The 22,491-nt window shown below is 43.2% G+C and overlaps 1 protein-coding gene and 1 pseudogene across 1 annotated transcript; both read right to left on the bottom strand.

The window, feature by feature from the left end:
• Positions 1-22,491, bottom strand: part of LOC141077977 (uncharacterized) — an 82,594-nt pseudogene that overhangs the window by 23,739 nt on the left and 36,364 nt on the right.
• LOC141077975 (uncharacterized) lies at positions 1,071-7,682 on the bottom strand. Its single transcript, XM_073564760.1, has 2 exons — positions 4,038-7,682; positions 1,071-2,801 (listed from the first exon to the last, which is right to left on the bottom strand). Exon 1 carries the CDS (start codon positions 7,496-7,498, stop codon positions 6,359-6,361), a length of 1,140 nt encoding a protein of 379 aa, XP_073420861.1. The 5' UTR covers positions 7,499-7,682; the 3' UTR covers positions 1,071-2,801; positions 4,038-6,358.

Here is a 22,491-nt window from a genome sequence, read left to right as displayed (position 1 = left end):
TATGAAGAGAAATACTCCTGTGAGCATACTATGAAGAATGCGCTGGCTGATATATGAAGAGAAATACTCCTGTGACCATACTGTGACGTATGCGCTGGCTGATATATGAAGAGAAATACTCCTGTGAGCATACTGTGAAGTATGCGCCGGCTGATATATGAAGAGAAACACTCCTGTGAGCATACTGTGAAGTATGTGCTGGCTGATATATGAAGAGAAACACTCCTGTGAGCATACTATGAAGAATGCGCTGGCTGATATATGAAGAGAAATACTCCTGTGACCATACTGTGACGTATGCGCTGGCTGATATATGAAGAGAAACACTCCTGTGAGCATACTGTGAAGTATGCGCCGGCTGATATATGAAGAGAAACACTCCTGTGAGAATACTGTGAAGTATGTGCTGGCTGATATATGAAGAGAAATACTCCTGTGAGCATACTATGAAGAATGCGCTGGCGTTAACACAACATCACAGAAGTTATGCGTCCATAAAGCCTCCTGGAAACGTCCCTCCCTACCAATGAAAGTCCCCTTTGTTTTATATTATTTATAATCAGATATCAGTTCAAGCATGCGCAGTACTTTCTGCAAGTAATGCTTATATAACACGTTCATGCTTGGCGCCTGCGTGGTTAATCTTTGAGCTCGTGGCCAGCTCGTGTTACGCAGGCGCATTGTGGTTGTTTTTCACTGAAAACACCGTGTTCCTAACAGGTCATGTATCGGTCAAGTTCAGCTCTTCTAAACTTGTGCTGAATTAAATGCAAAAAGTGTACAATAAGACTCGTGATCACCTAATCTGGAATCTGGATACCTATCTTCTTCATGCACACACCATACATATCACATAGGTATCACAATCGGTCCTTGATCACGGGAATTATTTTCCACTTCTATAGGTCACCATCAGCACTTTTGGTTTCCTACAGAAGACTTTATATGCCATGTAGCAATTCCATATGGATAGAATTATTACTACAAGGACAAGCACCAACACTGGGTGAATGATCCAATTTAACATCCTTTGAGCCGAAGGAGAATGACCCATGAAAATATCATACCAATGATGAGAAGTGGCATCAGCAATTGCCGATCCCATTTTAACAATTTTCCCTGCCACTATGGTGGTACTAACAACATGATATTGTATTGTTTTATTTAACATTTGAATTATTCTACTCCCTTCTTCAGATGCCTCCATAATATTCCTGAGCCGGGTCATATTCAATTCCCAGTTGTTTACCTGCAATTTGGTCGGTTGCCACTGCACTGTTTTCTGTACTGCCCGGTCATGAGTGAGAAGGAAGGTTTGGTCTTCCCACTGTAAAGCGGAAACATTCTGTAAACACCCCACGTAAGGAACTTTCATCCCAGGAACAATAGGGACATCAGTTATTACACAAATTTCTTGTGAATCTATTTCCACCAACATCTTATAGGATATTGGTAGAATGGTGAACTCACAAATATTCACAGTCTCTTGTAGCAAACATGGTTCATATACAGCAGAATGCAACCTACAAATTTTACCTTCTAATGTGTCTTCACATAAGCTTAAATCATGCGTGCGATTATTGTCATCAATATATAAGCCATTCATTTTAGGCATCCACAACCATTGATCCCCTGGGGGTCCCAATAATAGTGGTAAAACCACATATCTACACATTACTTGCTGGTTGGTTACATTATATATTCAATATCCCTTGACATACTGTGTCATTGCAAACCATTTTGGGAGCTTCAATTTTAAGCCATGAAACTCCAGGAATTGTGTTATTAAACATAGTCCTCCATACCCATTCATTTCCTGTCATAAGACGAGTCTGCATTGTTGCCTTCTGCTGCATCTGATAAATAGCCTGCATTGTACACATAGTCCAATTAAGAATCGCACTAATATTTGATCCTTCCTTGAATATAAAAGAATTTGAAATATTCTGCATATGTAGTAAAAATGTATCTGCTTGCCAAGCGTGTGTCAGTGGGTGCCATATTGTAGGCATCCATTTACCTTGTAAAGTTAAAACATCTTGTATTCCTGCACCTGCTTTACTCATGCGATCTGCTAGAGTTTCAATATCAAAAGAATTCAAAGTCCCAGTAACAGTTCCCACTCCCACCAGCAACGTATCATACCATGCCCTTTTTTGTCTTATAGGGCAGAGAACATTAGATGGAAATATCACTATAGCTGTTACTACAGTCTTTTGTGATTGAGTTCCAGTCTTTACACAGGACGAGGGGATCCTCTTCATATGTCCCGGTTCCGTTTTTGACGAATTCATATTAACAAACGTTATACTTTGTGCCCAAGTACCTCTATTTGTTATACTAGTAGCATTATGACAAAGTAAAGTCTGTAGGACACTAATATTGAATACTAATTATGTTCCATTTCCAATGGTGGGGGTGCAGTTCTTATACATCCGTGTTTGTTGAGTTGAAGACAAAGACTCAAAACCCCCACCGGCGTTACAACATGTTAAGTTCACCTTAGCGGTAATATTCACAGTTCCGTGCATATTGTGTAACATATATGCTACTTGAAATGAGGTGGTCCCACGGGGGCCTATCCATACATATCCTTCCACTGTTACATTAGCTATGTTACAGTTCTGTCCTTCTGGGCAAATAAAATCCTCTTGTTTTCGTTCTTTTGTGCTTTTCTTCCACAACCACCTTATCCGACTGGTGTTTTGACTTTGGATTTGAGTACCCGGTGTCCATCCTTCAACTTTCACCAAACACTCGCTTCCAAGGATTCCAATAATTCCACATATTCCCAGAAATATCTGTTAAAGGGAGAAGGAAAAAAAAAAATTTATTCACGCAAATAACATTTTTCCTGGGGAACATATTCCCATTTTTCCACTCCTGGTCTCATGATTAGCAAAGTACGATCCTTGCCCACAGCAATAACTTCAGCCGCCGATGGCGGTCCTTGAGGACTCTGTACCCAAATTCTAGCTCCTACAGTGGTCACATCTGATGACCCAAATGCTTTATCCCCCCGTAAGGAGAGTTCTAGTGGAGCTTGTCCTTCGATGGCTTGATCTAAACTAATAGGTATTACCAACATTTGAGCCATCTTCTGTCCTTTAGAAATAACTAGCGGCTCTTGTCCTAAATTGGACATAATAACTTTGATTTCTCCTTGATAATCAGCATCAATTACTCCTCCCACCACTATGGCCCCTTTTAAAGCAAAACTAGACCGAGTTGCCAACTGACCATAATGTCCTTTAGGCATTTGACATCCCAATCCTGTTAGTATAGGAACGGTCTTACCTGGAGGTACAATAGTCACTTCTATTGCACTGAGATCCAATCCCGCAGATAGGGGAGTTGCTTTTTCAGGTATTTTAGCCTCTTGATTCGTCTTCCACCAAGTAATTGTATGTACAATATGAGTTTCGTGTATGGTAAGATTGGGTGTCAGCATTCTCATCAATGGTGTCATGGAATCAGTAATTGGCCTATTGTTAATAATTTATAAAGCCTCACTTAGATTGTCTCTCCACTGGCCATATCCTCCTTCCGCATTGTGTATCTTTTTCAGAGTGGACTTCAAGAGTCCATTCATCCTTTCCACTAACCCTGCAGCTTGGGGATAGTAAGGCATATGATATACCCATTGAACATTATGCTCATTAGCATAATCCTTTATCTGTTGACCAGTGAAGTGTGACCCATTGTCAGTCTGTATCTGCAGTGGAACACCATAGTATTGTGTGATAATCTCTAATGTATGTAATGTGCTCCATTGTGTGGCTGCTTTGCAAGGGAATCCTATCATAAGTCCTGAGTAGGTATCTACTCCTGTGCAGACATATTTACATCCCCTACTCTCAGTGAGTGGACCAATAAAATCCATTTGCCAAATTTGAGCTGGTAATTGCCCTCGAGCTATGTGTCCCATTACTGTATGTGGAACTTCCCTTCTTTGTGAATGTTGAGATACTGGACACTGTGCAATGACTTGTTTTATAATGTCCATGGTTAGTGGAACACCTCTTTCTTGGGCCCACCTGTAAGTGGCTTTTTCTCCAAGGTGTCCACTCTTGTTGTGCGCCCAAACAGCTGTACCTTGCAGCCATTTTTCTTTTTCTTGATCAACCTCAGAAGTCTGTCTAATAGCGGCGGCTTTATCTGCTTCAGAATTAAACAAACGATCAAGTGAGTCAGCAGGCATATGTGCATCAACATGAAAAACAGTAGTAAGTGTGATTCGAACCATTTCTTCTATAAATTCCCACACCTCTTTTCCCCACACTTCCTTACCATGTATTAACCAACCATATTTCTTCCATCCCATCATCCAAGTTGCAAGACCATTAGCCACAGACCACGAGTCTGTGAAAAGGTGACACTCCTTCCCTTGTTCAAAACTCAATGCCAGAAAGATAGCATATAATTCTGCATATTGGCTACTTTTACCGTGACCTTCCATAATCAAATGTTTTTCTAGTTTTGGGTTATAAGCCACACTCTTCCTGTTTCACTTTCCATTGACATATCGAGCTGACCCATCAGTGAACCAAGCATGTTGCTGTTGTTGTTCTGTTAAATCTTCATAAGATTTTCCCCATTTTACAGGGGACTCTTCCAGGACAGTTGGTTTCATAGGGGATTTGATTTCTTCCCCTATTTCAGCTATTTTCTCATGGAGGGAGGCGATCCCGCCTTCTCCTTTCTTTGCTCTTTCAGAAATGTACCATTTCCATTTTATGATACTTTGTTCCTGTGCATGTCCTACCCTATTGGTTTTAGGGTTAGACAATACCCATTGCATTATAGGTATTGCTGGTCTTAATAAGACTTCATGTCTTAAAGTTAACTATTCTGTTTCTACCAATGCCCAATAACAAGCTAGCAATTGTTGTTCTAATGGAGTATACTTTTCTCCAGCATCAGGGAGTTTTCGATTCCAAAATCCTAAGGGAACTCTTTTTCCCCCTTGTTTTTGCCATAGTGACCAATTGGCATACATATTTTGTCCTGATACATGCAATTCTACACTCCCCGCTGCCATTGGCCATAAATCTACAGCTTGTTGTATGGCCTCTTTCACCATCTCAAAAGCAGTTTGTTGTTCTTCCCCCCAATGAAATTCATATTTCTTCCTCGTCACTTTATACAAAGGAGACAGCATTTGTCCTAAATGAGGTATATGCTGTCTCCAAAATCCAAATAGCCCAATATAAGATTGAGTCTCTTGTTTAGACTTTGGGGTAGGGAAATTAATGATCTTCTGTTTAGCTTGTGGCAAAATTTCCCTATGTCCTTTATTCCATTGGATTCCAAGGAATTTTACAACTTGGGCCGGTCCTTGGACTTTTGCCTCATTTATTTCCCATCCTTTGCTCCTCATATGCACCAAAAGTTTTTCCAATTGTGATTTCACTGCCTGCTCTTCATTTCCTTGTATCATTATATCATCAATATAATGTGAAATTTGCATATCTGAGGGCAAGGAGAACTGATCTAGATGTTCTGCCACCGTCCGGTGACAAATAGTAGGGCTATGAAGCCATCCTTGAGGCAATCTGGTCATTGTATACTGTCGCCCTAACCAGGTAAAAGCAAATTGATCCTGCGCCTTTTCCTCTATTGGAATTGTAAAGAATGCATTAGCCAAATCAATCACTGCATACCAAGTTCCATTATGACTCTGTATATTTTCTATTATAGTGATAGTATCTGGCACTGCATCTGTTAATGGAGGGGTACATTTGTTCAATTCCCTGTAATCCACTGTCATACGCCAGGAGCCATCACTCTTTTTAACTGGCCAGACTGGATTATTCCATGCAGTAGTAGTGGTACGCATGACTCCTGCCTCCACCAGATCTTTAATTGTTTCAGTAATCTCTTTGTGTCCCCCTGGTATTCGATACTGTTTCATTGCCACCATTTTAGTAGCAGGAGGGATATGTACAGGGGGCATTTTTACTTTTCCTACCGTTACAGGTCTCATTTGTATTTCTGCCCTTTTTACTCCAAAGGAGAATTTTCCAGCCGATAAATTTAAAGTCATTCCTTTTAAAACATCAATTCCCAATATATATTCTGGAATGGGTACTACTAAAACACGGTAATTTCTTATCGGTAAGTTTCCTATTTTCAAAGCAACTTGTGTTTGTACTCCGGTGATTACCTGTCCTCCTAGTCCAGCAATTTTAATTTTTGGACCTTTGAATTTCGTGGGGTTTCCATATATTAGAGTAGCCTCCGCCCCAGTATCAATCAAAGCAGGGACTCTCTGCACATTGCCCCCTTTCCAATGGATACTTAAATTTACATATGGACGCTGATCAGCTTTTATCCATACGGGGGCTTGGCTGGCTACCTATGGGATCTCCTCATCGGAGTCCACATCCTCCTTCCCGGTAGCTGCCTCATAGGCATTCCTACCCCATCCATCACTTACTCGAGTGACTACTGCTGCAGCTAATTCTTCCCACGGATAGACATTTTTAAAGTCCTCCCAAGACACTTTCTCAGGTGCTGTGGGGGTCTTACCCTGATCTTCAGCTTTATTTGTTTTGATAATTCCTTTTTCCGCATTAATTTTCTTTGCCGACAGCACCTTTTGTTTATACAACCTCCATAATTCACCTGTCTGTTTTCCATCTATAGATTCTCTGCTCATTCCAGCCTTTAAGAGTGTCTGAAACATCTCTTTCCTGGACACTCTATCTGTTTGATTTGTAGTATTTCCATCTTTTTTCCACTCAGGGTTATACGATTTACTGTTACCTGGATGTTTTTGAGAGGAACTCTGAGAGGAGGCTAAACGATCTGTTTCCTTCCAATCACCCATATCCTGCAATTCCCTCATACGTGTGATTACTTGACTCACTGGGTTCCCTGTCATAACCACAGTTAACGTCAATATAATGGCTTTATAGGCAGGAGGGGCGGTTTTCACTAACCTACTCCTCATACTAGCTGTCTTTGGAAATTCCAAGTAATCATCATCCACATTAAGTACAGCCACTACACCTCGCATCGCTTCCTCCTTTAGTCTATCAATTCCATCTTGTAAAGCATACCATGGTTTATCATTAGCTGGGATATCAGCTTCAGTGGGATATTTATCCATAATTGCTCGAGCCAAAATGATCACTAAATTCTGCATGTTATCCTGTGCATTTTCTCTAAAGCAATTTTTGAAATATCTTTGGATCACTGGATCCCGGGACAATGTAACAAATTTAGAAATATTCTGTGGATCTACATTTATTCCTATTCCTCCATAATCATGCATCCTGACCAGCCAGGAGAGTTCAGATTCTCCCGACCGCTGTTTAAATTGCGTCAAAATGCTATCTATTTCATTTTGGGTGTAATCTTCCACAGAAACTCTAGTACGGGTGTGGGGAAATGTTCGCTCCACCATAATAGGCTGTCCGTGCTCATCTATTTGGAGCCGGCCACCTGCATCACGGACCTGCTCTCGAATAATTTCATTTTCTGTCCGTTCCATCCGTCTCTGAATTGGATTGGCTTTTACCTTAGATCCTTTTGGGGGATCAATAACGGGATCAGGTGGATTCTCCCAATCATCTGATGAGGAAGTATCCCATACATCCCCGTCCCACTTATCTGGGTCCCAATTTACAGATGCAGTGGCTATACTTTTATGTACTTTTTCTCTATTGATTTTTCCTCTTCTCTTACGATATTTATTTTGAGCAACTTTGTTAGCAGCTTTCTCTGCTACACTCTGGTAATGTTCCAACTTATCTTTGAGCAGACGGGTATTGCAATCCAGCACCACTTTCTGCCCTCCTAGCTCTGCAACTTTTTGTTCCAATTGAGAGCACTTCCTCTGCATTTGTTGATTCAGCTCATGCATCGCGCGATATGCACTGAGCAGAATCCAAGTTCGTCGCTCTAGCGACACAACATCACCCGCCTTGGCGGGGATACCCCTGAGTACATTAACTACATCAGTGGGTTCACTACCTTAAGCTTACTAGACCACTGTTCCGCCAGTCCAGAACTGCTCAACTCATGTGCCAATATATTATGCGGTGCCTCAGTCCAACCGGGCACATCCACTACATCCTCCTGCTTTTCCTTTCGTTTCTTAAACATATTGAAAAAGATCCTGCCGACTACGCCAATTTATGTCTTACCGAATTTTTACTTTGAGAGGGGCAAGCCCCTTACTTACATAGCGCTCACTAATATACTAATTAGGCAAAAAGACTACTAGGTCTTTATTTCGGTAAAACAATTTATATTTTATTAGTAATGAGAAAACATTTAAGTAATTAATGACTTAGGTAACACTTTGATATGTGTGTTATAGGCACATGAATTATAGCAGCACTAGTCTAACATTACATTGATCATTATCATCATCTATAGAATAGAGAAAAATAAGCATCAATTCGTTTTTTTACCGGATATTGTAGCATCACTCCTCCCTCGGGGGACTCGACGGATAAAGAGGTAACATCCAGTTAACACAACATCACAGAAGTTATGCGTCCATAAAGCCTCCTGGAAACGTCCCTCCCTACCAGTGAAAGTCCCCTTTGTTTTATATTGTTTATAATCAGATATCAGTTCAAGCATGCGCAGTACTTTCTGCAAGTAATGCTTATATAACACGTTCATGCTTGGCGCCTGCGTGGTTAATCTTTGAGCTCGTGGCCAGCTCGTGTTACGCAGGCGCATTGTGGTTGTTTTTCACTGAAAACACCGTGTTCCTAACAGGTCATGTATCGGTCAAGTTCAGCTCTTCTAAACTTGTGCTGAATTAAATGCAAAAAGTGAACAATAAGACTCGTGATCACCTAATCTGGAATCTGGATACCTATCTTCTTCATGCACACACCATACATATCACATAGGTATCACAGGGAGACTGGAGGTGCTCGTCACAAAAGAAGAGATAGAAATGGCTATTACATCTATGGCTAATAATAGGGCCCCAGGGGCAGATGGTATCCGAGTGAAATTTACAAACAATTAATTGAGATGGTAACACCCAGACTGCAAAAGGTTTTTGAAGAGGCTCTTCAGCAGAGTGAATTACCGGTGTCCATGAGGGAGGTGGTGGTGGTGGTCATTCCGAAAGAGGGAAGAGATCCGGGGTTGGCAGAATCTTATAGGCCCATCTCGTTGCTGACGGTGGATGTAATGATTTTGGCTAGCCGTTTGGCGAGTGTGGTTCAGGATCTTGTCCATCCGGACCAATCCGGTTTTATGCCAAATAAGTCTACGGCGATTAATTTGCGTAGACTTTTTATGAACTTGCAGCTGCCGTCGGACAATAGGGGCAGTAGGGTTGTGGTATCATTGGATGCGCGTAAAGTATTTGATAGTGTTGAGTGGCAGTATTTTTGGAGGGTATTGGAACGCTTTGGTTTTGGGCCAGCCTTTATTTCATGGATACGGTTGCTATATACTTTCCAGACCGCTAGGGTCAGAGTTAACGGGCAAATGTCTGGGAGTTTTTCGCTTCATAGGGGGAATACGCAGGGGTGTCCGCTGTCCCCGATACTTTTTGCTTTGGCAGTGGAGCCCCTGGAGCAGACAATTAGGAGGACGGCTTCGGTTAAAGGGTTCAGATATGGCTTAGTAGAAGAAAAAGTATCACTGTATGCAGATGATTTGGTTGCTTTATTTGGAGGATTCCGGAGAGTCGTTGTTGAGAGCAATGGAAATTATTAAAACATTTGGGTCCATAACGGGATTAGAAATTAACTGGGTAATATCCACTGTCATGGCTGTAGATGATTGTGTTGTTGCTTTGCCAGTGTCGGGGGAGGGTAGTAGGTTAGCAGTGGCGAGACAGTTTAAATACCTGGGCATTCAGGTGGCACTTCTGATTTTGAGCTATGCAGATTTGAATCTGATTCCATTGCTGAGTAAGTTTGGGAGTAAAGTAGGGGCGTAGTGTAAACTGTATCTTTCAGTAGTGGGAAGAATTAATCTGATTAAGATGATTTTGATGCCCCAACTGCTATACGCCTTGCACAATGCCCCTATCTGGTTCCCTAAGCGGTGGTTTCTTACTATTGACTCTATATTTAGGAATCTTGTGTGGGAAAATAGCAGCCAAGGATCAGACTTGAGATATTACAGAGGCCCAAGGATGGAGGGGGACTGGTGCTTCCGAACCCTTGGATTTATTACTTAGCTGCTCAGGGCCAACAGATGAGGGAGTGGAGGGATGTGTCTAGGGTTGGTTCAATACAAAGGGTCTTGGTCCAGGTGATGAGGAGGGATCCCTTGGTTCAGGGGTTGGAGGCAGGAAGGTTTAGGAAGTTGGGTTTGATGTATCCTACTTTAGCGCTGATACATAAAGTCTGGGAGGCAAATAAAAAGATTAGGGGTTTGGAACACTTGACAAATTTTTCTCCAATATGGCAAAATGAGACTCTACCGGAATTTGTTAAAATGGGAGAATTTAAAAATTGCATGAGACTGGGAATACAGTACAAGGTTCAGGTGCAGGACGCGCAGGGACTGGTGCCCTTTGGAAAGTTCCAGGAAGATTACGGGCTACGGGAGGTCTGCAGATTTCAATATGGGCAGTGTAGGCATGCTTATGTTACGCAGAGTAGGACGATGAATATGGAGATTCACAAGGATATATTGATTATGTCTGTGCAGAGGGGGGAACAAAAGGGGTAGTGTCGGGCATTTATAAGGATCTAATGCATACTTTTTTAAATAATTGTCCTATTTGAGCACAGGGGAAATGGGAGTAGGAGTTGGGTAGGATAGAGGAAGATAAATGGGAAGTGATTATGGAATATATACCCCAATTATCGCTGAGTGAACCGGGCAGACTCTCGCAGATATATGTACTCCATAGAGTATATAGGACTCCTGGATGGCTGTATAGAGCGGGTCTGAGACAGACTTCTGAGTGTCCTCAGTGCCGAATGGAGGGGGCTGGAGTTCTCTATATGTTATGGCAGTGTCCAAATCTGAACCCATATTGGACGGCGGTGCTTAATGCCATAGGAGGCGCGTATGGTTGTAGGATTGAGAGGGATCCTGTGGTGTGTATACTGGGATATGTGGAGGAGGTCCAGGTACATAATAAATATAAGGTGGCTATAGCTAGATTATTATATATTGCGCAAAAACTGATCGCCAGACACTGGATAAATGAAGATCCGCCAACATTGAGGGAATTTTTCAGACAGTCTGACTATATTGTGAATATGGAAAAAAACATTTACATTAAGAGAAAAGGCAAAAGAACATCTGAGACACTGTGGACACCTTGGGTGGAGAGAAGATGACCCTGAACTTAGGTTACACCATGCATTATCTGCTGCTCTTGTATGTAATGGGGGGCGGAAGGGGAGGGGAAAGGAATTTCTGAAACTAATGACCATTGTTAATGCTGTTCTCATTGCGATTTTTGTTCTTTTGTACCTTGAATTTGGTTAAATAAAAATTTATCTGATTTAAAAAAAACTATATGGGCCCACTCACCCTGATAGTGCATTTGTTTGGAGGCCTGGGCAGGTAAGCATCTCTGCCTCTTTGCTGAGTTTTTGAACATTTGACATTTGCCTGAATTTTTATATCTACACATGATTTACACAAATTATATTTTCTTGTCTTAACTATATACTATTTAACATTAGAAGCTGTGTATTTTTGTAATTATTTGTATGTATACTTGATTGATTACCAATTCTGTCTCTGTAAAAACAATCCCATTTAACCCCTTTCTGACATCGGGTGTAAATGTATGAGGATGTCGGACTCTTTCCTTTTGATGTGGGCTCCGGCGCTGAGCCCACATCTTTTCTCGCACATGATGGGCCAGAAATCCTGCACACCGGTGACCCTGTCACGTGATCGCGGGTCACCGATGGGTTGGCATGACAACCAGAAGTCTCCAGCCGACCTCTATGGTTGTCACTGCTGGATCCTATGAGCGCTGCCCAGTGGTTGGCGCTCATAGCATAGAATCATAGAATCATAGAATCATAGAATCGTAGAGTTGGAAGGGACCTCCTGGGCCATCTGGTCCAACCCCCTGCTCAAAGCAGGATTCAGTGATTCAGCAAGTGAGCAACTCTGCTACATACAGGTGATCTGATCATTGCCTGTATGTAGTAGAACCGATCGGGTTATAGCAGCTTCTAGCCTCCCATTGAGACTATTGAAGCATGCCTGTGGTGACATGGGGTGGTCAGCGGGTGCCGCGGTCCGCTGGCTCAAACCACATGGATCAGGGATCGTTCCACCGAACGCCAGCTCTCCCTTTAACACGGGCATAACGCTACTCAGACAACACATAGGATGAGGGTAAAACAGTGTGGCAATGCCTTACTGAACCACAAAACAGGCAGATAACACATAGAACAGTCCCAGCAAAATACCCAGCAGAGTGCACATTACAGAGTCTCACCCTTCCGCTGATTAGCTCCCAGGGTCACTACCGCACCTGTGGCACGCGCAGAGAGTAGGTAACGACAAGCGTAGGAAGATGACAATCCATTCAGTCCATACAAGGTAAAAGGCCAGTTGATCCTAGGATCACAACCTGGCATCTCCAAACGTATCTATGGTTCAGTGATGGTCAATGGAGCAGATCTGTGTTCTTCCAACTGAGGCTGAAAACCCCTAGGTTGTTTCCTATAGAATGATAGATCCGTGTCTCTCGTCTCGTGATGTAAAAACTATATGAAGTATATAGTTTGAAGTCTGGGATCTGCCTATATGTGGCTACTTTTCTGTTTCGTATAACATGATTTTAATTTTTTTTGTCTAGTCTCGCTTGAATATAGATCTGGTGAGGTGGCTCAGTAGTTAGCTCTGCAGCCTTGCAGTGCTGTAGCCCTGGGTTCAACTCCCACCACGGACATCATCTGCAAGGAGTTTGTATGTTCTCCCTGTGTTTGCGTGGGTTTCCTCCTGCATTTCAAAGACATACTGATAGGGAATTTACATTGTTATCCCCATTGGGGACAGTGATGATAATGTGTGCTAACTGTAAAGGGCTGCGGAATATGTTAGCAGAATAAATAAAAATAAATAAATAAATAAATAATATAATAAAATAAAGATTATTATTATTAGTAAGATTCCATTTCTGGTTAAAACAGTTCCACATTATGAACAGGAAAAATGGCTTCTCTGATGTGATCAAGATTTATTTTCCATTTAACATGAAAGAAGTTTCTCCGCTGTGTGAGTTATTTGGTGTGGAACAAGACTCCCTTTCTGGTTAAAAATTGTTCCACATTCTGAACATGAAAAAGGTTTCTCCCCTTGTGAGTTTTATGGTGATTAACCAAATCTGATTTCTGGTTAAAACATTTCCCACATTCTGAACAGGAAAAAGGCTTCTCCCCTGTGTGAGTTCTATGGTGCCTAACACATTCTGATTTAGTGCAGAAACATTTCCCACATTCTGAACAGGAAAAAGGCTTCTCCCCTGTGTGAGTTCTCTGGTGTCTAACAAAATGTGATTTATGTGCAAAACATTTCCCACATTCTGAACATGAAAAAGGCTTCTCCCCTGTGTGAGTTCTATGGTGAGTATCCAAATGTGATTTCTGGTTAAAAGATTTCCCACATTCTGAACAGGAAAAACGCTTCTCCCCTGTGTGATTTCTATGGTGATTAACCAAATCTGATTTTTGGTTAAAACATTTCCCACATTCTGAACATGAAAAAGGCTTCTCCCCTGTGTGAGTTCTATGGTGATTAACCAAATGTGATTTCCGGTTAAAACATTTCCCACATTCTGAACAGGAAAAGGGCTTCACCCCTGTGTGAGTTCTCTGGTGAGTAATAAAATGTGATTTCTGTATAAAACATTTCCCACATTCTGAACAGGAAAAAGGCTTCTCCCCTGTGTGAGTTCTATGGTGATTAACCAAATCTGATTTCAGTGTAAAACATTTCCCACATTCTGAACAGGAAAAAGGCTTCTCCCCTGTGTGAGTTCTTTGGTGTGTAACAAAACGTGATTTCCATGTAAAACATTTCCCACATTCTGAACATGAAAATGACTTCTTTGCTTTAGTAGCAGTTTGTTTTTTAATGCCTCTTTTGTGACATTGATTTCCCTTATTAGTCAGTAATGAATCAGAAGATGGGACCTGTTTCATAGGATCAGATGACAGATCTTTGCTGTGAATGGATGATGATATATCTGGAGTAATGGCATTCACTTCAATTGTATCTTGTAGGATCTCAAGATCATCAGATTTAAAAATTGAAGATGTCAGCTGTCCATCTGATCTCCTGGTACAGTCATCTGCTAAGATAAAAAACAATTATTATTTCTTAATAAAATATCCTTGAGTGTTATATTTTTGAACATTTCTACTTAGCTTGCCATTTTTATGGACAGTTTATGTAAAAAACTTTAATTATTTACCAAGACAATGACTGTTCACAGTCTAGTAGAAAACTTTGTTGGATGAACCAGTAGTGTTTGGTAGAGATGAGCGACACTTCCTTTTTTCGGATCGAGTCTGGTTTCATGAAACCCGACTTTCTTAAAAGTCGGGTCGAACGAAATCGACTGACTATAGGGAAAAGTCGGGGTCCGACTGAAACACGAAACCCAATGCAAGTCAATGGGGAAGCAAAGTCGGTAGGGATTGGAGGACAGTAAACACACCTACAGTGCCCATTTTAATGGCAACGACATCATTTCTTATTACTTAAGCTTGTCAACCTTAATTTACTTTATAATAATACTTACGCATTGAAAACTGGGGCTTATTTGGCTAAAGTTGTGGGGGGTAGGGCTGACACCAGGTTTTCATGTGCCCTGGGCCAAAGAGTGTCAGTGCGCCCTTTTAACACATACCACAATTCATAATGCTCCGATACGGCACAGAAATATAGGTATAGTACAATGAAAAATATTTCACTGCTTACATGACATGACTGATATTATCTATTTTAAATTCTACAATAGCTCAAAAAGTACAGTATATTACTCCATACAGTATTATGGCCACCACCTACTGCGCCATATACAATAATGAGCGCCATATATTTCTCCATACAGAATAATTGGTCCAATATAATATTCCATACAGTATATGATGAGCTCCACATAATGCTACAGTATATGTTGGTCCCCATGGATGATGCTCCACTGTCTTATGAGCCCAAATAATGCTCTATATATAATGGGCTCCATTTCTAATGCTCTAGTGTATAATGGGCCCCGTAAATGCTGCTCCAGTGTCTGATGTAACCCATTTGGAATGCTGTAGTATATGTTGGTCCCCATGGACGATGCTCCAGTGTTATGGGCCCAAATAATGCTCCATATATAATGGGCCCCGTTTCTAATGCTCCAGTGTATAATGCTCCCCGTAAATGCTGCTCCAGTGTCTGATGTCCCCCATTTGTAATGCTCCAGTATATGTTGGTCCCCATGGACGATGCTCCAGTGTGTTATGGGCACAAATAATGGTCCATATATAATGGGCCCCATTTCTAATGCTCCAGTGTATAATGCACCCCGTAAATGCTGCTCCAGTGTCTGATGTCCCCCATTTGGAATGCTCCAGTATATGTTGGTCCCCATGGACGATGCTCCAGTGTGTTATGGGCCCAAATAATGCTCCATATATAATGGGCCCCATTTCTAATGCTCCAGTGTATAATGGGCCCCATAAATGCTGCTCCAGTGTCTGATGTGCCCCATTTGGAATACTCCAGTATATGATGGGCCAAATGGATAATGCTCCAATGTATGATGGGCCCCATATCTAATTCTCCAGTGTATATTGCTCCCCCAAAAATGCTCCCAACATTTAAAAAAATTAAATAACTCTCCTCGCTGGGCACTGCTGTACTCTGGACTCCTCAGCTTTGCCGTCTTAAATTTCTCTGCACTTGTACTGTTTCGGTAGAGGGCATACAGACGTAATGTCAACACGCTCTCAAACCTGAATGTCACTGTCAGGAAACGTGGAAGACGTCACGGCGGTGGAGCAGGGAGAGGTAAATACTGCAAGTGCTGTGGCCCTGAGCAAGCATGGGTGGCCCACTCGTGGGTGACGGCGCTGGCACAGTGCCCCTCATATTACAACGGTATGTCTGACGGCGAGTGGGCCCTCCCACCGGCAGAGACACTTTTGCGTGCTATGAGGGGCCCTGTGCCACTGCTGTTGCCCACGAGTAGGACCCCCATCTGCTCAGGGAACCGGCACTTTTATCTGCACCTTCCTCTGTGTCACCGTGTAAGGTGGTATAGTATGTGGGAAGGGGCACCTGAGTTTCATCAGTGTCATATTCTGGCTCTATAGAGTGCGAGAGGAATGTAGTGCTGTGGGGGAATGTACCAGCAGAATCATCTAGCAGTGGCTGTGCATCAGTGCACTCAATCTCTGCTTCATGTTGGACTGGGGAATTCAGGATTAAACTTGATAAAACAGGCATGGCATGTGAAAAGAGCTTCATGGAGTAATCTGAATTGGGGGCTGCCACATCCTGCAATTTGGGTGGGGGTGAAGGAGACAAGGAAAGGGGTGGTTCCTGACCAGAAGCCTGCACTGACGACTCAGTGCTTGCATTTTTGTAAACTTCTGAAGAGGAGGTGATAAAGCTGGAGGCTGTTTCGGCAATGTAAGGCAGTTCCTGATGCTCCAGCTTTAAAAGCAATTTACCTGCTCCTATAAAAGGGAGCCTTAAAGGGCTTCTTGTGCCAGACGATGATGCAGGCTCAACACCTCCTGTCTTAGCTGCTATTGTGCTTTTGGCACTACCAGCAGATGCACCACCACCATCAGTACCAGCTGGCCCCCCACACCCATGTCCGCGGCCTCTTCCACCATACTTAATAATTTTTGTGAAAATAAACTCAAAATACAAGCAGATATATGGTACTGTATCAGAAGCAGACAGCTCTATACTGTCTAGGGATAATTGTAAATCTCCGTATATATTTCATGAGTCAGACACAGACGGTCACAGGCTCAGTATGGATTAGACAATAATATAAAAATTTGCAAAAGGGTACAGTATCACTAGATACAAGGTGTATATATAGTATAGATTAAACATACTGAATATCCGTATACTTTTCAGGAGGCAAACACAGATGCTCTCAGGTCCAGTATGGATCCGACAACAATATAGAAAGTTGAGAAAGGGTACTATGGCGCCCCTGAGGGTATGGTCGCCACAGAGGTACTGCACCTCATCCAAGGGTGTGGTATCCCACCCTCAGGTAAGGAGGGATCACCACTCAGGACTCCTAAACCTGCACTCAACACACACACTAGTTAGTCAGGGCATCTGGGTGTACCCGGCGGGAGGATGGCCTCATCCCAGACTAACTAGGAAAAGGTGTTGGGGGTTAGTGTTGAAGGTAAGTACAGTGGGAGGAGCTTAGGTAGTGGAGTGATTGTGGCCATCCAATGAGAGCAAGGTGACAGTTGGTGGGTGTAGCTAGTCTGAGGTAAATGGATCTTTCTAGAGAGTTGTCAGTTGGTGACAGGACAGAATAAGAGCAGGATTGCTGTGAGAGGGCTGAGGGTCAGAGAAGAGAGAAACACCTTGTCCAAGCTCCTAGATTGGAAGGAAGGCATCTTTGGGGCACGGGAAGTGCAATAAGCCACCTGTGAAGCTCGCTTCTGGAGAAGGAAGAACCAGGCCTCGTTCAGGAAGGTGGCTCCTGAAGGTAGTGGAGAAATACAGGGCTCAGCTAGAAAGACGGAGGCTGAGGTAACTAAGTGCCTCAGTCGCAGCCGCATTCAAAACTCAAAAAGGCAGCAGATGGAATAAAAGACTGACCCACGTAGCCCAGTGTGATCCGTGGATGCCCGCTTGGGACACTGTTTGCGAAGGCGCACAACAGGAAGGAAGGGAGAGGTCAGCGCAGAGGCACTGCCTAGAAAGGATACACAAGGAGGAGTCTTGAACAGGTGTTCCTGATTTACCTTGGAGTTTGCCGGACTCCTCCCTCGGAGGACACAGTACCAAGAGGGTCATCTTGTGCACAAAACTTTTGAGGAAAAACTCAGAAACTGCACCCAGCTGTGTCCTTGATGTCTTTTACAGCTCGCCTGCTACACACGCTACACTCACCATCACCGTCAACGGCTCACAAGCACCATCTCAACTGCCCTGGGATACAGCTGTGCCCGTGGAGAGCTTTAACACCATCCCAGAGGATATGCATTGCAGTGTAGGCTACCCAAGCTGAGTACCATGGGTGGCGTCACGATCCCCCTTTTCCAAATTAATTATCATACCATCTTCCCCCTCATCTGAACTGTCATCTTCTTTATTGGACACCCAAGGGCCACGGACCGTGTCCCAATCACCACCGTGACATAATTCCCCCTTAAAAGAGCCTGAAAGGCCCGGTACTGAGTAACCCCCAGCCCTGCGTGGCATTTAATTTTAACACCAGATACCAGGGATATATAGTATAGTTTCAACATTCTAAATCTACGTTTATATTTTTGGAGGCAGACACAGACGCTGTCATGGCCAGTATGGATTCAACAACAATCAAAAAAGGAGAAAAAGGGTACAGTATCACCAGATACAAGGTATATTGTTATGAATGAGTCACCGTAGAAGGCAAAAACAGAAATACAAGCTAAGTCCAGAAAACCAGAGAAGTTGGCAACTATCAGATTGCAGACCCCTGAACCTATCAACACAACTAGCAGTAGCCGTAGGGGGTTCCTACGATGCCCTAGACCCCTCGATCACAGCCAGAGAATTAAATAGGCCTAAAGAAATAAAGGGGAAATCTAAACTGCCCCAGAGCAGACCCCAAAGCAATAGGCAGCCCCCAAAATATAATGACGGTGAAGCAAGATGAAAACACTAACACAGACAGAAAGATAGACTGAGCAAAGCCGGGGCCCAAAACTACCTAGATAGGAAAGGACAGGAAGGCTGCTGTCTGCAATCTGCCAAAACCCTATCAAAGACATAAGCCAACAAGCTGATATGAAAAAGACCCTGAAGCAGCTAGGCTTCAAAAACTAAATCAGCACTCAGGTATTTTCAGAAGACAGAGCTAAAGGAATTCAGCACACCCCAGCAGGGAATGGCAGAAATCCAGAAAAACAAAGCAAAACAAAGTCAAAGCACAAATGCAAAAAGGCGAGCAGCAAACTTAGCTTTAGAGGAGCAGGAATTCAGACTGGTCTCCAAGGATCCCACAGAGAAATCACCCGCAGGGCAGAAGGGCGTCGGCAGCCTTATTTCCAGTCAGTAACTCCACTCAGCCAGTCATCATCATCAGCCTCAGGTGTTTGATAATCAGGCTCACTACCTTTCTTTACCAGAAGAGGGAGTTCCTCGGGCCTCAGTAGTGAAGGGGAAAATGAACTCACAACAGTACCTCCCCCTTGAGGAGGGGTCACCGAACCCTCAACCACGCCACCAAGGCACGCACCAATCTTTTAGCATGAATATCAGAGGCAGAGACCCAGGAATTATCCTCCTGACCATAACCCTTCCACTTAACCAAATACTGGAGTCTCCGTCTAGCCAGACGGGAATCCAGTACTTTCGCTACCTCATATTCCATGTTACCTTCAACCAATACAGGGTCTGGAGGTGCCACCCCCGGAACAACAGGTTCAACAAACCTCTTCAACAAAGATTTATGGAACACATTATGGATTTTAAATGTGACAGGAAGAGCCAAACGAAAAGAGACCGGATTAATAATCTCCACAATCTTGTAAGGTCCAATAAATCTAGGCTTAAACTTAGAAGCCACCTTCATAGCAATATTTTTTGATGATAACCACACCATATCACCAACCTTAAACTGGGGACCAATGGTCCTATGTCGGTTGGAAAACCGCTGGGCCTTTTCCTGGGAGAGAGATAACTTATCCATCACTTGGTCCCAGATCTGGTGCATTCTCTCCACCACAGTGTCAACACCTGGGCAGGCAGAGGGCTCCACCTGCCCTGAAGAAAATCGAGGATGAAACCCAAAGTTACAAAAAAAAGGTGACATCAAAGTGGCAGAACTAGCTCTATTATTTAAAGCAAATTCGGCCAAGGGCAAAAATGAAACCCAATCATCCTGATCAGCAGAAATAAAACATCTCAAATATGACTCCAAGGTCTGGTTTGTTCTCTCTGTCTGCCCAGTGGTCTGAAGGTGAAAAGCAGAGAAGGACAACTGAATTCCCAGCCTGGAACAGAAAGTTCTCCAAAATCTAGACACAAACTTGACTCCTCTGTCAGATACAATGTTCTCAGGAATCCCGTGCAAACGAACCACCTGTTGTAAAAACAGGGGCACCAACTCAGAGGAAGACGGCAACTTAGGGAGTGGTACAAGATGAACCATCTTAGAGAACCTATCACAAATCACCCAAATAACAGTCATCCTTTGACAGACAGGCATATCAGAGATGAAATCCATTGAAATATGGGTCCATGGCCTCTTGGGGACAGGCAAAGGCATCAACAACCCACTAGAGCGAGAACACGATTTAGACCGGGAGCACGTCCCACAGGACTGAACAAAATTCCTGACATCACGAGACAAGGAGGGCCACCAAAAAAACTGACTCACCAGATCTCTAGTGCCAAAAATACCTGGATGACCAGCCAAAGCAGAGCAATGAACTTCAGACATCACTCTCTTCTTCCACTGGTCAGGAACATACAACTTTCCACTGGGACAACGCTCAGGTTTGTCCTCCTGGAACTCTTCCAGAGCACGTCTCAAATCGGGTGAGATGGCAGAAAGAACTACCCCTTCGCCTAAGATGGTAGCAGGTTTGGTCACCACAGGAGAATCAGCAAAGAAGCTCCTAGAGAGGGCGTCTGCCTTGACATTCTTCGTTCCAGGAAGAAAAGAAACCACAAAATCAAAACGTGTAAAAAACAAGGTCCACCTAGCCTGTCTAGGGTTCAAGCGCTTAGCCGACTCTAGGTAAATCAAATTCTTGTGGTCAGTGAGGACCACGACTTGATGCTTAGCTCCCTCCAACCAATGTCTCCACTCCTCAAATGCCCATTTCATGGCCAACAGTTGCCGATTCCCCACATCATAGTTACGTTCAGATGGAGAGAACTTTCGGGAAAAGAAAGCACAGGGATTCATTTTAGATGTTACAGGATCCTTTTGGGACAAAACAGCTCCTGCACCAATCTCAGAAGCATCCACCTCTACCTGGAATGGAAGTGAGATATCAGGTTGCCGCAAAACCGGGGCGAAGGTGAATCTTCGCTTCAGCTCCTGAAAGGAAGAAACAGCCTCCGGAGACCAATTTAACACATCAGCACCCTTCTTAGTCAAATCAGTCAATGGCTTGGCAATACTAGAAAATTTTGCTATAAATTTCCGATAAAAATTAGCAAAACCCAAAAACTTCTGGAGGGCCTTCAAAGAAGTGGGCTGAACCCAATCGTAAATGGCCTGTACCTTGGCCGGGTCCATTTCAATAGTTGACGGGGACAAAATAAATCCCAAAAAAGAAATCCTCTGTACTCCAAAAAGGCATTTAGATCCTTTGACATACAGGGAATTCTCCCTCAAGATCCCGAACACAGTCCGAATATGTTCCACATGAGAATCCCAATCCTTGGAGAAGATCAAAATATCATCCAGATAGGTAATCAAAAATTTATCGAAAAAATCTCCGAAAATATCGTTCATGAAGCACTGGAAGACAGAAGGGGCATTAGTGAGCCCAAAAGGCATCACCAGGTACTCAAAATGTCCCTCCGGAGTATTAAACGCCGTCTTCCATTCATCCCCATGCTTAATGCGAATAAGATTATACGCCCCCCTGAGGTCAAGCTTGGTAAACCAGCAAGCACCTTTAACTCTGGAGAATAGATCAGAAATCAGGGGTAACGGATACTGATATTTAACAGTAATTTTGTTGAGGGCACGATAATCAATACAAGGTCTTAATGATCCATCCTTTTTGGCTACAAAAAAAAAAAACCGGCACCTAAGCGTGACGAGGATGGTCTAATATGACCCTTCTCCAACACCTCCTTAATATAGGATCGCATAGCCTCGTGCTCGGGTACAGATAAATTGAAGAGCCGACCCTTGGGAAATTTACACCCCGGGCTCAGTTCAATTGCACAGTCATAACTCCTATGAGGAGGCAGTGACGCAGACTCATTCTCACTAAATACATCATAAAAGTCCGCCAAATAATCAGGAACATCATGCGACTGAGGAGAGGTGGAAAACACCGGAGCCTCACTAAAGGCACACCGACAACCCCAACTCACCACAGACACAGATTTCCAATCTAAAACTGGATTATGAATTTGTAACCAGGGAAACCCCAGAACAATAGTATCATGCAGATTATGCAACACCAAAAATCTGCAATTTTCTTGGTCTGGGGCGACCCGCATTACCACCTGGGTCCAAAGCTGAGGTTTATTTTTAGCCAAAGGAGTAGCATCAATCCCCCTCAAAGGGATAGGCGTCTGCAGAGGTGTCATCGGAAATCCACAACGTTTAGCAAAATCCAAGTCCATTAGGTTTAGGGCTGC

The sequence above is a fragment of the Dendrobates tinctorius genome, unplaced genomic scaffold (assembly GCF_039654945.1).
Source record: "Dendrobates tinctorius isolate UK_male_01 unplaced genomic scaffold, ASM3965494v1 ptg000485l, whole genome shotgun sequence".
In the NCBI taxonomy this organism is placed as follows: domain Eukaryota; kingdom Metazoa; phylum Chordata; class Amphibia; order Anura; family Dendrobatidae; genus Dendrobates; species Dendrobates tinctorius.
The sequence above is the reverse complement of the archived record's forward strand: the minus strand, read 5'-3'. Positions and strand labels throughout refer to the sequence as shown.